Source organism: Oncorhynchus mykiss, chromosome 8, assembly GCF_013265735.2.
Source record: "Oncorhynchus mykiss isolate Arlee chromosome 8, USDA_OmykA_1.1, whole genome shotgun sequence".
Lineage (NCBI taxonomy): Eukaryota > Metazoa > Chordata > Actinopteri > Salmoniformes > Salmonidae > Oncorhynchus > Oncorhynchus mykiss.
In genome coordinates this window covers 75,622,519-75,638,928 of record NC_048572.1, presented here as the reverse complement: position 1 = coordinate 75,638,928, position 16,410 = coordinate 75,622,519, and the positions used below count along the sequence as shown (strand labels likewise).

General features: G+C 40.8%; 1 protein-coding gene across 1 annotated transcript; it reads left to right on the top strand.

The window, feature by feature from the left end:
* Positions 1-2,223: 2,223 nt before the first annotated feature.
* On the top strand, positions 2,224-16,086 carry LOC110530630 (protein lifeguard 3). The gene is made up of 12 exons (XM_036986267.1): positions 2,224-2,508; positions 6,570-6,920; positions 7,111-7,178; positions 7,261-7,325; positions 7,414-7,467; positions 7,589-7,639; positions 7,750-7,789; positions 9,176-9,213; positions 9,299-9,386; positions 9,469-9,564; positions 11,310-11,363; positions 13,009-16,086. Exons 2-12 carry the CDS (start codon positions 6,575-6,577, stop codon positions 13,156-13,158), a joined length of 1,050 nt encoding a protein of 349 aa, XP_036842162.1. The 5' UTR covers positions 2,224-2,508; positions 6,570-6,574; the 3' UTR covers positions 13,159-16,086.
* The last annotated feature ends 324 nt before the right edge of the window (positions 16,087-16,410 follow it).

Sequence of the window (16,410 nt, the reverse complement as noted above, 5' to 3'; positions counted from 1 at the left end):
AAACAGTTACAGAGTTTAATGGCTGTGATAGGAGAAAACTGAGGATGGATCAACAACATTGAAGTTACTCCACAATACTAACTTAAATGACAGAGTGAAAAGAAGGAAGCCTATATAGAACTAAAAATATTCCAAAACATGCATCCTGTTTGCAATAAGGCATTAAAGTAAAACTGCAAAAAGTTTATGTTGTGAATACAAAGTGTTATGTATCTAACAATTATTATTTAACATTTTGAAGACAGTCTTATCCAGAGGGACTTACAGGAGCAATTAGGGTTCAGTGTCTTGCTCAAGGGCACATCGGCAGATTTTTCACCTAGTCGGCTCAAGGATTTGAACCAACAACCAGTACCACGCTTTATATTTTCAAGCATGGTCATGTTATGGTTATGCTTGGCATCAGCAAGGATTAGGGAGTTTTATTTTTCTAAAATGTTTCACAAATGTTAGAATTTTTCTTCCACTTTGAGGGTACATAGTATTTTGTGTAGATCATTGACAACAAATGCCAATGAAATCCATTATAATCTAATTTTGTTACACAACAAAATTTGGAAAAAGTCAAGGTATGTGAATAATTTCTGAAGGCACTGTAAGGGCATTGAAGTGGTAAACACAATGGTATAAAAAGGCAAAAAGCATTAAAGAGGAGAAAATACCCAGAGTACCCCTGAAGTACCCCCTCATGTGCATTTTACCAGTAGGCCTATAGTGTCATGAGTCTTCTCAAGTACCCCCTGTGGATAGGGGGCCCTAGTACCAGTGGTTGAGAACCACTGTCTTACAGCATGTGACTTTGCAACACGCAGGTGTTTCATCTCCACTCTGGAATAAGTTTAACAGTTTGACACCACACAGGCATAATCACTGGAAGTACTAAAAAATAAAAAATAAATCCAAAAAGTACTGTACTGGGCCTTTAATAGTCCTGTATTATATGAGCACCATGATCATGGTGAAGTAGAGGATGGTAGTGGCATGTGATCTACAGCTTAGAGAAGAAGTAGTGCACGTCGTAGACAAACAGGTAGATTGCCATGAAGAGACTGGTCAGTGAGTCCAATATAAAGCACTCTTTATGTTCGGCTCAATAAATTTTTTTGACACTGTAGTGAGTTCTAATCGCTTGGAACAATGAGCATCATTTAGAATGTTTTCATAATACAAAAATAGATTTACTGTAGACACAAAGACTTCACACTTGGCAGTTAGCGGTTAGCAGTTAGCGCTCATCTCGTCTGGGCATTGCATCAGCCAGATGAAGCAACTGCACATCTAATCTTCTTCCCCATCCTCTCTTGTCTTGATTCTACAGGTAGCTAATATGTTTTCCTCAAAACATTATTAGCAAGCTAGCTAACGTCAGCCGAGATCTCAGCTTGTTAACTAAGAAAGTCAATGTATATATGTATCATTTTTTAAATTCCGATTTTTCAGGGGGTGCTGCAGCACCCTCAGCACCCCTATTTCCAGCGGCTGTGACCACAGCCTGTCATTTCCAATGGGAACAAATTAATCGTAGTGGGCAAAACAAGCAAGGATGTGGGCAGAGCCAAGCACCAGCAAGCGAGAGCCTATTGACGCGTTTTAGCATTTATTTGCATATTTCCGTTAGGGAACGCCTACTACGTGAAGTGCGGGTCTGCAATAACTCAATTCGCCAACAATGCAATTTTTAGAAACTTTGGCAAAGGGTAAAGTCTACAAAAGGAAATCCATTCTGTTAATAACGGATTCTAGATTTGCATACAGAAAACTGTATTGAGATCAAATGATTCATTGATGAGACATTTTGCAGAATTTCTGACAAAATCCATCTCGCTCCATCTTTTCCCACTGCTATTCAACCAGATGCGTCACATGTATACAGCCAGTGAAATATCTGTCTCATTGTTCTATGGTAAAGGATTTGCATTCATTTTTAAATTGAGTTGCCCGCTTGAAAATCTTGTTTAATTTATTCACATATCAAGTTACATGTTTGCAAGTGTTGCATTTATTCACACATCACGTTACGTGGTTGCATTTATTCTAAAAATAAATGACACGTTAGAAAATATTTTGTGCGACTATAAAGCTGATTATACAGGTGCAACTCATATTTTACATGTACAAATATTACTTTACATGGTAGCACACTTATGTCTTTATTTTACCTCTATGAGTTCCATTGACTCCACCCACTAACAAGTAACAACTCTTCTAAAATTCCAGGAAATGTTCTACGGCTCGAGCTAACATCTGTCTGCCTGCTGCGGGAGGAAACAAGGAGGGGTCATAAAGAGAGAAAAGGGACCATAGAGAGAGAGAGAGAGAGAGGGAGAGAGAGAGAGAAGTTAACAGTTTCAAAACTCGACGGAATTAGAGTTTCAAACTTAAAAAATTTGTTCATCTGGCGTTTAGAGATTGGGTGGTTATAGCCGTGTTATAAGACGGGTCGCCTTTATCGTTTTTTTGTCTTGTTGTCATTGTTTGCGTTCTTGTTTTTCCTGGATTCATTGCGTGGTGAGTCAAACTATTTTTATACTTCCGGCACACCATACACTCACGGTGATCGTTTTAAAGAAAAAAGCATATGAACTGAATATGAGCTGAAGTTGGTAGTCCTTGGGTTACACCTGAATAGGCCTATTGTACACGTTACCTTGTGAGGCGGTTGTCTAAACCACCATTGAGCGAGGGGAGTTGGCCATTCTACCTTTTGCCTGCGACTTAACTTAAACACGCGTGTGTGTGTTTGCGTGTGTTGGCTATGGCCAAACATGGATACTTTGGTAGGGCTGTACGGACACGGGCCTTAGGTCAGTGGGCTAAAGCGGTATTGAATCGTGCAGACTACTTGGGTTAGAAACCTACCCAACCAGTTAATGTTACACAACCACATTCTCACTTCAAACTCTCCCATGACTTACGGCTGAAGAAGTTACACAGTGCTTAGTCATAAGCCTGTGTCCCTACACACCCAACACACACGCAGGGACTGTTTTATGGGCGGCAAGCAGCTGAAGCATTTTTTCCAGCTGATATTTTTTCACCGTTGCTTAGTACTGGAGAAGTGATGTAATGGCATGTTGTAAGGTGGAGGCCGACACCCAAACAATCCCTGTTTTTTATTTATTTTAATTTTACCATTATTTAACCAGGTAGGCCAGTTAAGATCAGTCTCTCATTTGCAACTGCGACCTGGCCAAGATAAAGCATAGCAATTCTACACATACAACAAAACAGTCAATAAACAGTAGAACAAAAGAAAACAAAAAGTATATATACAGTGAGTGCAAATGAGGTAAGATAAGGGAGTTAAGGCAATAAATAGGCCATGGTGGCAAAGTTTATTTTTTATTTGTATTTATTTCACCTATTTAACCAGGTAGGCAAGTTCAGAAAAAGTTATCATGTACAATTGCGACCTGGCCAAGATAAAGCAAAGCAATTCCACACATACAACAACACATAGTTACACATGGAGTACACATGGAGTAAAACAAACATACAGTCAATAATTCAGTAGAAAAATAATTATATATACAATGTGAGCAAATGAGGTGAGATAAGGGAGGTAAAGGCAACAAAAAAGGCCATGGTGGCAAAGTAAATACAATATAGCAAGTAAAACACTGGAATGGTAGATTTCCAGTGGAAGAATGTGCAAAGTAGAGAGAATTAATGGATGTGCAAAGGAGCAAAATAAATAAATACAGTAGGGGAAGAGGTAGTTGTTTGGGCTAAATTATAGATGGGCTATGTACAGGTGCAGTAATCTGTGAGCTGCTCTGACAGCTGGTGCTTAAAGCTAGTGAGGGAGATAAGTGTTTCCAGTTTCAGAGATTTTTGTAGTTCGTTCTGGCCAAAGGAAAAATTGGTTTTGGGGGTGACCAGAGAGATATACCTGCTGGAGCACGTGCTACAGGTGGGTGCTGCTATGGTGACCAGCGAGCTGAGATTAGGGGGGACTTTACCTAGCAGGGTCTTGTAGATGACCTAGAGCCAGTGGGTTTGGTGACGAGTATGAAGCGAGGGCCAGCCAACGAGAGCGTTCAGGTCGCAGTGGTGGGTAGTATATGGGGCTTTGGTGACAAAACGGATGGCACTGTGATCTGTGAGCTGCTCTGACAGCTGGCGCTTAAAGCTAGTGAGGGAGATATGAGTCTCCAGCTTTGTGGAACTTTAGAGGCTTAATCCCTACCTGAGGGAACTCCCATAATGATCACTCCCAAGTTAAATTGTCTATATAAACTCTACTCTCTAAACTCTCTCTCTGTCGTTAAGCTCTGTAGTGTTCAGTGTATGTGATAGTGGTTATTAGAAATTGACATGTCTGTCAGGAGCATGGTTGTGATGTGTGGTTGTGCTGCAGTGTGTGTGTGAACCACAGATAGACAGTACCAAAGTCCAAAGTTTGTAAACACCTACTCATTAAAGGGTTTTTCTTTATTTAGACTATTTTCTACATTGTAGAATAATAGTGAAGACATCAAAACTATGAAATAACACATTTGGCATCATGTATTAACCAAAAAAGTGTTAAACAAATCTAAATATATTTTATATTCTTCAAAGAAGCCACCCTTTGCCTTGATGAAAGCTTTGCACACTCTTGGCATTCTCTCAACCAGCTTCACCTGGAATGCTTTTCCAACAGTCTTGAAGGAGTTCCCACATATGCTAAGCACTCGTTGGCTGCTTTTCCTTCACTCTGCGGTCCAACTCATCCCAAACCATCTCAATTGGGTTGAGGTCGGGTGATTGCAGAGGCCAGGTCATCTGATGCAGCACTCCATCACTCTCCTTCTTGGTCAAATAGCCCTTACACAGCCTGGAGGTGGGTTTTGGGTCATTGTCCTGTTTAAAAACAAATGAGAGTTCCACTAAGCACAAACCAGATTGGATGGCGTATCGCTGCAGAATGCTTTTGTAGCCATGCTGGTTAAGTTAGCCTTGAATTCTAAATAAATCACTGACAGTGTCATCAGAAAAACACCATCACACCTTCTCCATGCTTCATGGTGGGAACCACACATGCGGATATCATCCGTTCACCTACTCTGCCTCTCACAAAGACGCGATTGGACCCAAAAATTACCAATTTGGACTCATCAGACCAGGGGACAGATTTCCACCGGTCTAATGTCCATTGCTCGTGTTTCTTGGCCCAAGCAAGTCTCTTATTATTGGTGTCCTTTAGAAGTGGTTTCTTTGCAGCAATTTGACCATGAAGGCCTGATTCACGCAGTCTCCTCAGAACAGTTGATGTTGAGACGTGTCTGTTACTTGAACTCTGTGAAGACCCTGTGAAGACCCTGGGTCTTCCTTTCCTGTGGCGGTCCTCATGAGAGCCAGTTTCATCATAGCACTTGATGGTTTTTGCGACTGCACTTGAATAAACTTTTAATGTTCTTGAAATTTTCCAGGCTGACTGACCTTCATGTCTTAAAGTAATGATGGACTGTTGTTTCTCTTTGCTTATTTATGCTGTACTTGCCATAATATGGACTTGGTCTTTTACCAAATAGGGCTATCTTCTGTATACCACCCCTAACTTGTCACAACACAGCTGATTGGCTCAAACGCATTAAGAAGGAAATAAATTCCACAAATGACCTTTTAACAAGACACACCAGTTAATTGAATTGCTTTCCAGATGACTACCTCATGAAGCTGGTTGAGAGAATGTCAAGAGTGTACAAAACTTTAATCAAGGCAAAGGGTGGCTCCTTTGAAGAATCTCAAATATAAAATATATTTTGATTTGTGTAACACTTTTTTGGTTACTACATGATTCCATGTGTTATTTCATAGTTTTGATGTCTTCACTATTATTCTACAATGTAGAAAATAGTAATAATTAAGAAAAACCCTTGAAGGAGTAGGTGTGTCCAAACTTTTGACTTGTACTGTAAGCAGAAACATATGGAAACACTCCACTTCAACTTAATCTGCCTCTAGAGATACAACTAATATAAACCCCTAAGAGCCCTTGACTACAGGAGCAAAATAGTGTGCCCTTAATAGAGATCTTTGCTTGAAAAACGAGAAAAGGCGGCTATAGTACTGTTTGTCCATCTTGAGTCGCTGTAGCCAGTAATACTTCCTCAAATTTTCCTGAATTAATTTATCATAACTCAATAAATCTGTCATTCATTTTGATATTTTTGCCGAGGAGATCTTATTTGTGCAATTTGACATCTAAGTTGTTTAGCGCCGTATTTCTCAAAGTAAAACATGTGCATGAAAACGAGTCATCTATCGTTGAATGGCAACAAACACTTAATTGAAGAATCCCTACTGTTGACGAATGACTGACGAAGGGGCGTCGACTTCGGGTTCCGAACTTCGGCTGACCACGATAATTTTTTGTGTGAGCACAAGCAGCCCCCCAAAAACTTGCCAAAGATCAAAAGTAATATATTCACATACTGTTCTGAACTGTTTTGGGTGGGTAGAATGGGCCATAACTACTTCTCGCTCTCCCTCCTCCCCTCCTCTCTCTCTTTTCTCATCCTCTCTCTCTTTTCTCATCCTCTCTTTTCTCATCCTCTCTCTCTCTCTCTCTTTCTCTCCCTCAGACAGTATGTCTCGGTCTGACTTCCCCCTGGGTTACGATGACTCTCATTCCCCCCTCTATGGCCCCCAAGGTGGTAACTACCCCCCTCCCCCTGCCTATGGCTTCCCTGCCAATGGAGGTCCCCCATCAGGCCAGCCCTCGTCCTTCTACCCCTCTGGTCCCCATGGACCTCCATACCCCGGCCAGCCTGCCGGGTACCCTGCTGGACCCTACCCCGGCCAGCCTGCCGGGTACCCTGCTGGGCCCTACCCAGGCCAGCCTCACCCCGGGGGTCCAGGGTACAACAACCAGCCTATGATGCCACCCATACCCCCTATAATCCCCCCTATGATGCCTAGCAGTGCACTGAGCGGTAAGCCTGAACCCTCCTCTCACCTGTCTGGGGCTTACTCTGAAGTGTTCTGTTACTACTGAATAAGCTCCTTCACACAGTTAAAATAAATACTTGATACTATAGGTTCTACTTTAGTAGTTGATTACCAGGCATGTGTTCTGATGTGAAGTGACATATGACTCTAATGATGTCTCTGCTGATGTCACAGGCGATGGAGAGGGGTTTGCTGCAGGCAGCTTTGACAGTCTGAAAGTGCGACACTCCTTCATACGAAAGGTGAGAACACAGCACGCACGCACACACACAGTTAACACAAACACACAAGAAGTGTATAATATACTCTCCATTTTTCTCTTAGGTGTATATGATCCTGGCATCTCAGCTACTCGTCACTGTCGCAATTGTGGCCGTCTTCACATTTGTGTGAGTGTGTGTGTTACTATGACTGTGTATTAGTGATTTTGTGTTCCTGCACAAATGTGTGTTTGTATAACTGAGTTTCTCTTTGCAGTGACTCTGTCAAGAAGTTTGTGATCGCAAACCCAGCTGTCTACTGGGCATCATTGTAAGTACTATCCCTTACTACTGACCTATGGTTTTACAGTACTGTTGGATTGACAGCTGTACTGGCCTATGTTCTGCATGTCCTGTTTGATTGACAGCTGTGTTGACCTATGTCTTTGCAGCGCTGTGTATTTCGTCACTCACATTGTGCTGGTCTGCTGTAAAGGACCCAGGTGAGTCTCTTTCTTAAAGAATTCCTTTGGAAAATGATGACAATATAGTTGACAACAATGTTTTATTGTATTGAAGTGCTGTCCTAATGTGGCCACTCCCCTGTCTTTAGGAGGAAATTCCCATGGAATGTCATCCTGCTGGCCGTCTTTGTAAGTAACTATTACTAGTCTGTACAGATCTGTTGAAAAAATGTCTAGTTGGAGCTCGTCAGAGCAGTCGGCTGTGAATGCCCTCACTTGCTACTACTTAATGCTGATTGTTAAGGTTCTGACTCACTACAGGCTGTCCAGCAAGAACAAGGCAGATGTGTCCATACATAGAGTTGTATTTATCTTTGTCACCAACACACAAACTTTTCAGTGATTTACCTGAAAGGTAAGAACAATTGTAAACTGGGTTGTTCGAGCTCTGAATGCTGAAAGCTGTATACCACGGGTATGACAGAACATTTCTTTTTACTCTTTTAATTACATTGGTAACCAGTTTATAATAGCAATAAGGCACCTCGGGTGTTAGTGGTATATGGCCAATATACCACGACTAAGAGCTGTATCCAGGCACTCCTCGTTGCGTCATGCATAAGAACTGCCTTTAGCTGTGATATATTGGCCATATACCCCCGTGCCTTATTGCTTAAATATAAAATGTTGTAAGCTATGCAGTAGGAATATCTACACAGGAAAGAATGGCATAGCATCTATACAGGGATATTCACATAAGACACATATTAACAGCAGTGTATGTTTAAACATCTTGCAGGAGAGAGAGCGAGAATTAATTACTTAGGCAGGCAAGATTTATGGCCCCCACTGGACTAGTGGAGATCTGATCTGATCTGTGTCCAGTACCAAATCTTACTGCTCGTACGGGAGCGCTGACGATAATCTCTGAAACCTCTAGAATCTCTCACCATGCCTTAACAGTAGCGCAAACTATAAAAGCGCAGTGGTAAAGTGTGCATACAGGCTATAGGATTTAACCATCTTGACACAATAATGTCTACTGCGCAACACTCATGCATTAAACCCAATACAGACACTTGTAAATGACATGCACATGGAGTATCTGAAATAAACTGTGTATGAGCTGCAGCAGTACTATACAGCTACAGTTACAGATGTAACAAGGTAATTAGGCCTAAATGTAATTGCTTGCAGTCAATCATCATAACGTATCATTAACCCTCCTGACAATAAACCCCACAACTCACTTCTTGGATGCACGCACAATCTTCCTAAACACAACTTGCGTCTTCATCTTACAACTGAAAACACTGACCTGGAGTGGGAGGGGTCAGAGTCGAAATGTCCATTCGGGCACACTGATTGGTGGAAACCAGGAAGCTGTGATAGACAGCTGAGAAGGGGAGAAATCACTCTAACAGGACTGTGGGGAAAGTGACTGCACAGGCGTGACCTCTTTTTTTTTTTTTTTTTACCTCTGCACTAGTCTGTCATACTGCTCTATGATGAACTTTATTGGTTGGTGCTGGCCTGCAGTGGTCTATATTGATCTGTGTATTCTGTGTTCTACAGACACTGGCCATGTCCTACATGACGGGCACCATATCCAGGTGAGAGAGAGACACACACAAACACACACACACCTGAGCGTGGTAGTAATGTCTGTCTGTCTGTCTGTGTGTCTCTGCTCTGTAGTTACTATGATACTAAGGCAGTGTTTCTGGCTCTGGGCATCACCGTCATTGTCTGTATCATCACCACTGTCTTCTGCTTCCAGACCAAGGTAAGAGACACCTGACGTGTGTTGTGTGTGTGTGTGTGTGTGTGCGCGCAAGTGTTTGAAACTTCATAATGTATCTCTTCAGGTGGACCTCACCTCATGCCCAGGCCTATTCTGTGTCCTGGGGATCGTTGTCATGGTGGCAGGCATCATCACAGCCATTGTGCTCTCCTTCAAATATGTGAGTTTGCATATTACGCACGCGGCGCACACAGACATGAACACTCACACGCTAGTGGTGCGCAGGTCAGCTGTTTGTTCACCCGCACCCGCCCGCAATTGCTCATAACCCTCCCACAACCTCCAGACTATATGTGATGAAGTTAAAATTCTCGGGCCCACACTGCAAATACTTTTTCTGTATTTAACCAGGCAAGTCAGTTAAGAACAAATTCTTATTTACAATGATGGCCTAGGAACAGTGGGTTAACTGCCTTGTTCACAGGCATAACGACAGATTTTTACCTTGTCAGCTCGGGGATTTTATCCACCAACCTTTCGGTTGCTGGCCCAACACTCTAACCATTAGGCTACCTGCCTCCCCAAAATATAGAACCGGCGCTATAGGCTAGAGTCAAAGACGGCAGGACGATTTTTTGACGGGGGTATAAAGGATAATTTTTTGCCTGATTTTAGATATGTTTCTGCTTATAATTTAAAACACTTTGGAAGGATATTTGTTAGTCAACTTGTCTATAATTTGATACATGCCGCTTCTCTTTTGTCATATGTTGCCCTAGAAGACTAAACCCTTGCTCAACAGAATAATATCATAAATCGATCGAATGAATGCTTCAATGTAGTTGACATAGATGATAACAGAGAAAACTTGACCTTTCATGGAGCAAAGACGTTTAGGAACTGGGAAAAAATGCTATAACAAAATTATTTTCTGTGCAAAATTTCAGTTTGACCAATGTAAGGATTTTCAGTTTGGCTTGGATGCAAATTTTGTGTGTTTGAAATACTATCAGCTTTTATGATGCTGATAAAGACAGCAACTCTACAGATGATATCTAACTGAGCATTCACATTCTCTCAAGATGCTGAAAGTAAGAAATCATATTTCTTCTCCTGTTCCCAAGTCAAAATGTTGCCTACAGTTTTTTTTATTTGACCTTTATTTAACCAGGAAAAGCCCATTGAGACCCAGAGTTTCTTTTTCAATGGAGATCTGGCCAGTTTGGTGTATCATTTTACTGCAAGACTGTGAGAGGTTATAGACCTACAGTCAGTGTCCTAATTTCAGTTTCCATTTAACCCATCTGAACAGTAGACTACAGTTCCCTTGACGTGCCATAGACCTGTTTGAAGTCCCCGTTTTGTGATTTGTGTAGCACCTCAGAATCATCACATATTACATAGAAAAGTAATGTTTGGGAAGTATTTGGTGAAGTGGCAAATAACTTCAAATCTTTCCCAAATATGACTTTTCTGGCTCTCCCTTTTCTTTATTTTCTACTGTCCTTTTGCAGCTTTTCTCTTATTGAATTAAACTCGCATTGTACTTTTTGCCTCCGTGGATTGACATGAACTTTTTCTGCCCGTTCCCAAAAGCATTTGGTGATTAGCGTGTAGGCACATACATTTGGACCCTAAAGCTTAGGCTTATGCACTAATGCCAGATAGCCTAAAATAATGAATGAAAAACCTTATTGTAGACAATAGAAATAAATTGCACAAGAATGATAGTCATGGATGTTTTTAAAGGTATTGTTTTGTCTTTATTCAACCCGCCCGCCACCCCCCTTGCCCTTCATCCACACAGTATTTAATTACCCTAAACCTGTCCGCCCCTCGGATATAACCCACGCATCACTAACACACACACACCGTTAGCCATACCTAGTCATGTTTGTTTTCCATGTCTATTGTATTACAGTAATGGTTCGGTGTTTTCTAATGGTGTTGTCTCCTCCTGGCCAGATTCCTTGGCTTCACATGGTGTACGCGGCCGTTGGCGCAATAGTCTACACACTGGTGAGTACAATACACAAGTAGATGTAGTACAGACAGAACCACTTTAACTGTACAAATCAGTTTCTTCCTACAACATATATGTATAATATATTGTGCTTTGTAGTGATGTTATTCGGACACATTTTGTAGTTGTGTTGCTAGTGTTACAGTGCCTTGCGAAAGTATTCGTCCCCCTTGAACTTTGCGACCTTTTGCCACATTTCAGGCTTCAAACATAAAGATATAAAACTGTATTTTTTTGTGAAGAATCAACAACAAGTGGGACACAATCATGAAGTGGAACGACATTTATTGGATATTTCAAACTTTTTAACAAATCAAAAACTGAAAAATTGGGCGTGCAAAATTATTCAGCCCCTTTACTTTCAGTGCAGCAAACTCTCTCCAGAAGTTCAGTGAGGATCTCTGAATGATCCAATGTTGACCTAAATGACTAATGATGATAAATACAATCCACCTGTGTGTAATCAAGTCTCCATATAAATGCACCTGCACTGTAATAGTCTCAGAGGTCCGTTAAAAGCGCAGAGAGCATCATGAAGAACAAGGAACACACCAGGCAGGTCCGAGATACTGTTGTGAAGAAGTTTAAAGCCGGATTTGGATACAAAAAGATTTCCCAAGCTTTAAACATCCCAAGGAGCACTGTGCAAGCGATAATATTGAAATGGAAGGAGTATCAGACCACTGCAAATCTACCAAGACCTGGCCGTCCCTCTAAACTTTCAGCTCATACAAGGAGAAGACTGATCAGAGATGTAGCCAAGAGGCCCATGATCACTCTGGATGAACTGCAGAGATCTACAGCTGAGGTGGGAGACTCTGTCCATAGGACAACAATCAGTCGTATATTGCACAAATCTGGCCTTTATGGAAGAGTGGCAAGAAGAAAGCCATTTCTTAAAGATATCCATAAAAAAAAGTGTAGTTTAAAGTTTGCCACAAGCCACCTGGGAGACACACCAAACATGTGGAAGAAGGTGCTCTGGTCAGATGAAACCAAAATTGAACTTTTTGGCAACAATGCAAAACGTTATGTTTGGCGTAAAAGCAACACAGCCCATCACCCTGAACACACCATCCCCACTGTCAAACATGGTGGTGGCAGCATCATGGTTTGGGCCTGCTTTTCTTCAGCAGGGACAGGGAAGATGGTTAAAATTGATGGGAAGATGGATCGAGCCAAATACAGGACCATTCTGGAAGAAAACCTGATGGAGTCTGCAAAAGACCTGAGACTGGGACGGAGATTTGTCTTCCAACAAGACAATGATCCAAAACATAAAGCAAAATCTACAATGGAATGGTTCAAAAATAAACATATCCAGGTGTTAGAATGGCCAAGTCAAAGTCCAGACCTGAATCCAATCGAGAATCTGTGGAAAGAACTGAAAACTGCTGTTCACAAATGCTCTCCATCCAACCTCTCTGATTGTTGATTCTTCACAAAAAAATACAGTTTTATATCTTTATGTTTGAAGCCTGAAATGTGGCAAAATGTCGCAAAGTTCAAGGGGGCCGAATACTTTCGCAAGGCACTGTATCTATGTACTGTTTTCTTGTCTGCATTGACTTATTGCTGGTACATTACTGATATATTGCTCATATATTTTCTGATATCTTGCTGGTGTATTTCTGTGTGTAGTTTCTGGCGTACCACACACAGCTGTTGATCGGCAAGGGGAAGAACTCTATCAGTCCAGAGGAGTATGTGTTCGCAGCGCTCTCCATCTACATCGACATCGTCCAGATCTTCCTGTGCCTGCTGCAGCTTATTGGTGCAGCCAACAGATGAATCCCCAGAAACAACGTTCCTTCCCATCCCCTCCCCCCCTGAGACAGGCAGACTCGGCTCACCAGAGTGCAACTGCACTCACTATAGAATTAGAATGAGTAGAATGGAAATACTGGTGTACCTACCACAGAACGTTGTTTTTAATGGGAACGTTCTTTCTACTAATTCTAATTCTATGGATTTGACTTCGCTAACACACATATTTAGCAATTTTCATGAAGTCTACTCTTCTGCTAAAATGCATCTGCTTGCAAAGACATATGTAGTAATATATCAGTATAGACACCAGTGGTGTAAAATAACTAAGTAAAAATACTTTGAAGTACTACCTAAGTAGTTTTTTGGGTATCTGTACTTTACTATTTCTATTTTTGACAACATTCACTTTTACTCCACTACACTCCAAATGAAAATATATAAGTTTTACTCCCGTACATTTTCCCTGACACATAAGAGTACTTGTTACATTTCGAATGTTTAGCAGGAAAGGAAAATGTTACAATTCACAAACTTATAAAGAGAACACGTGGTCATCCCTACTGCCTCTGATATGGCGGACTCACTAAACACAAATGCTTTGTGCATTTTACACTTTTAATCAAGTAGTATTTTACTGGGTGACTTTCACTTGAGTCATTTGCTATTAAGGTACAGGATCTTGACTTTTACCAAAGTATGACAACTGGGTACTTTTTCCACCACGGATAGAAACACTGAATAAAAATCTGTAACTTTAATCTAACTATCTTTATATGAAGATTTTTTTAATTTGATATTTTTTGTTTATAAAGTAAAAATGTGTGTTATGAGCTGGGAGCAGTAAGATACTTTCTGAACTTGTCCAGTAGGTTTGTGCCTGCTGAAGGCAACCCTGAGGTGTATTCACTAGGAGCCAAACGGAGGCAAACAAAAGCAACAGGAACCAAACAGGGAGGGATATTCCTGAAATTATTTCACTAGAAACTTGTTTTTGTTGCAAAACATTTTCCAAAGTGAAATGTTTAACTACGGTTTGCACTAATAAATACACCCCCCCAATATCAGTATTCCTCTGAGACACAGAGAGGAAGGATTTTTTTTTTTTTTTACTCTATGTCTGATGCTTTTCTATGATTGTTACATTTGTAATTGGGTAGTCATGAGCGAAAGCTCAGTGCTGATTGGCTTGATTTTTATCCACTTTTTGCTAAAGAGTGTCACCTTAGGCTGCGTTTAGACAGGCAGCCCAATATTCTTTTCACTAATTGTTGACCAATCAGATCAGCTCTGAAAAATAATTGGCTGCCTGTCTAAACGCAGCCAGTGATGCCATCTTTAAGATATGCTTTTATGTAAATGCAATGTCTGTTTCTGATGTACTTGTTAACACATATAGGAGTATACCTAATATAGTATTGTGAAATTCTGTTAGCTGTATTGTTATGTACTGGTTTGAACATACCAGGCTCAAATGTGTGTTTAGAACCCTCAGAACAGAACATTCCAATTGATCACTTGGCAAACTGCTGCCAACTCCAAATATTAGAGTAGAACACTGAGAACCATAGCCGCAGGAAGCTGTTTGGGGTCGTGGAACAGTGCTTTTTCCACCGGCAGGTGGGTAGTGGCGCTACAGACCTGCTATATCGGCTAATACAGGACTAGTAAATGCACAGTGGACTACTTTGGTGAGAATTTCTATTGTTACATTCGGATTCCTCAGGGGGTGCAGCACCCCTACTTTCCGTGGCTATAGAGTACCACAGTATGAGTCATAATACCCATGAAACCTAGCGGTCAAACAAGGAAATGGTTCCAATAATTTTTCCACCGTTCATTTTTCCCACAGGGGATTTTAGAAACACTTAAATACTTACTACGGCTGTGTTTCTTGTAGGCTTACCCTGGCATGACATTTTTGTGTAAATCACTTTAGGTGACTTTTGTCTATTTATTTATTTATTCGCCTGTATTTCCTCCCCCCCAAAATGAAATGACAATTAGCTGCTATTGTGGCTGTCATAAAGAACTACAAATGCCATGATGATCTGGACGAAACTGCCAAATTCGAGGCTGAGGTAAGAATCTCTGGAATAACTATCTAATGTTAGCTAAATGTTGTAATGAATAAATTGGCTACATTTCTTTAAATGGACAATTCTGTAAACTTGTTTCAATTGACACAATACCTGTTAGCAAAGGTGTCAGCTAGAGATGACATGCAGGAACTTACAGCGATTTGTAGCTTTGCATGGTCTGCTTTGATGCTAATTAGAATTTTCGAATCTGAGAGTAAATAAAGATGAATATATTGATAAAAGTCACCTTGTCCGAGAGAGATTTACATGGTTATCAAAACATCACACCATGGTAAGCCTACATGAAACAACCCGAATGGATTCTAAAATCCCCTATGGGAAAAACGATTGGAACCATCGCCACTGTGACTATGTTGAGAACAGTCCAAAATGTACACATCAAAGCATTAACATCTGATGTTCTTTTCTACATGATGAGAAGAAAGGAAGCCACTTTATATTGAGATTAAATGATTGATTGTTGAGCTAAATTAAAAGGGAACATTCCTCAAAGGGTGTACTTACTTAGCTGACACCCTTGAGTTGAGTAATGAGGGAAGTGCAGGTAGACTGCCCCTAAGTGCTGATCTAAGGTCAATTTTATAGTGGTTGATGTTGGAACTGGGTGTGGTGAGCTAATTCTATAACTGAGTTTAGGGGCATCTCTAGACTCGTTTTGAGATGTATGTCTCTGAAACCTTTGGCGCCAACTTGCTTCCACTGAGATTACTAATTAGAATGTGGTTGCCATGGAATGTTTGGTGCTAGCTTGGAAGACAGTTGCCAAAGTCTATAGGAGCATGCTAATGAGAAAAATATGGACACATCTATATTGATTTTCATATCAAATAAAATATTTTATTGCCACGTGTCTAATTGAATCTGTGTGCAAGTCAAAACAGTTCAAATCACATTTGATAAGATTATAAATATCCAGCTGTTTTTTATATACAGAACATACACATCATGTGGGGCGGGGCATATTTTAACTGGGGAATTCTACACATAGAAATAGAACATAATTGTATATCTCTATAATTCTACTATGGACTTTTAAAGAGATAGGCAAGCTATTTCATCAACACAGACAAGACCACAGACCACAGACAAGTCTGGAAAAGCTGGATAGATGGGATCTGTTGAATGAAGCAGTGACATACATCAGTCTGGTCAGGAAATACTGGGCCCTATAGTG

What these genes read in the sequence shown, in the direction of transcription:
- LOC110530630 (XM_036986267.1), top strand. Translation starts at nt 6,575, where the DNA reads ATGTCTCGGTCTGACTTCCCCCTGGGTTACGATGACTCTCATTCCCCC. An exon ending in TCATCCTGCTGGCCGTCTTT is followed by an intron (nt 7,790 to 9,175) that starts GTAAGTAACTAT and finishes TGTGTTCTACAG; the next exon opens with ACACTGGCCATGTCCTACAT. An exon ending in TCTTCTGCTTCCAGACCAAG is followed by an intron (nt 9,387 to 9,468) that starts GTAAGAGACACC and finishes GTATCTCTTCAG; the next exon opens with GTGGACCTCACCTCATGCCC.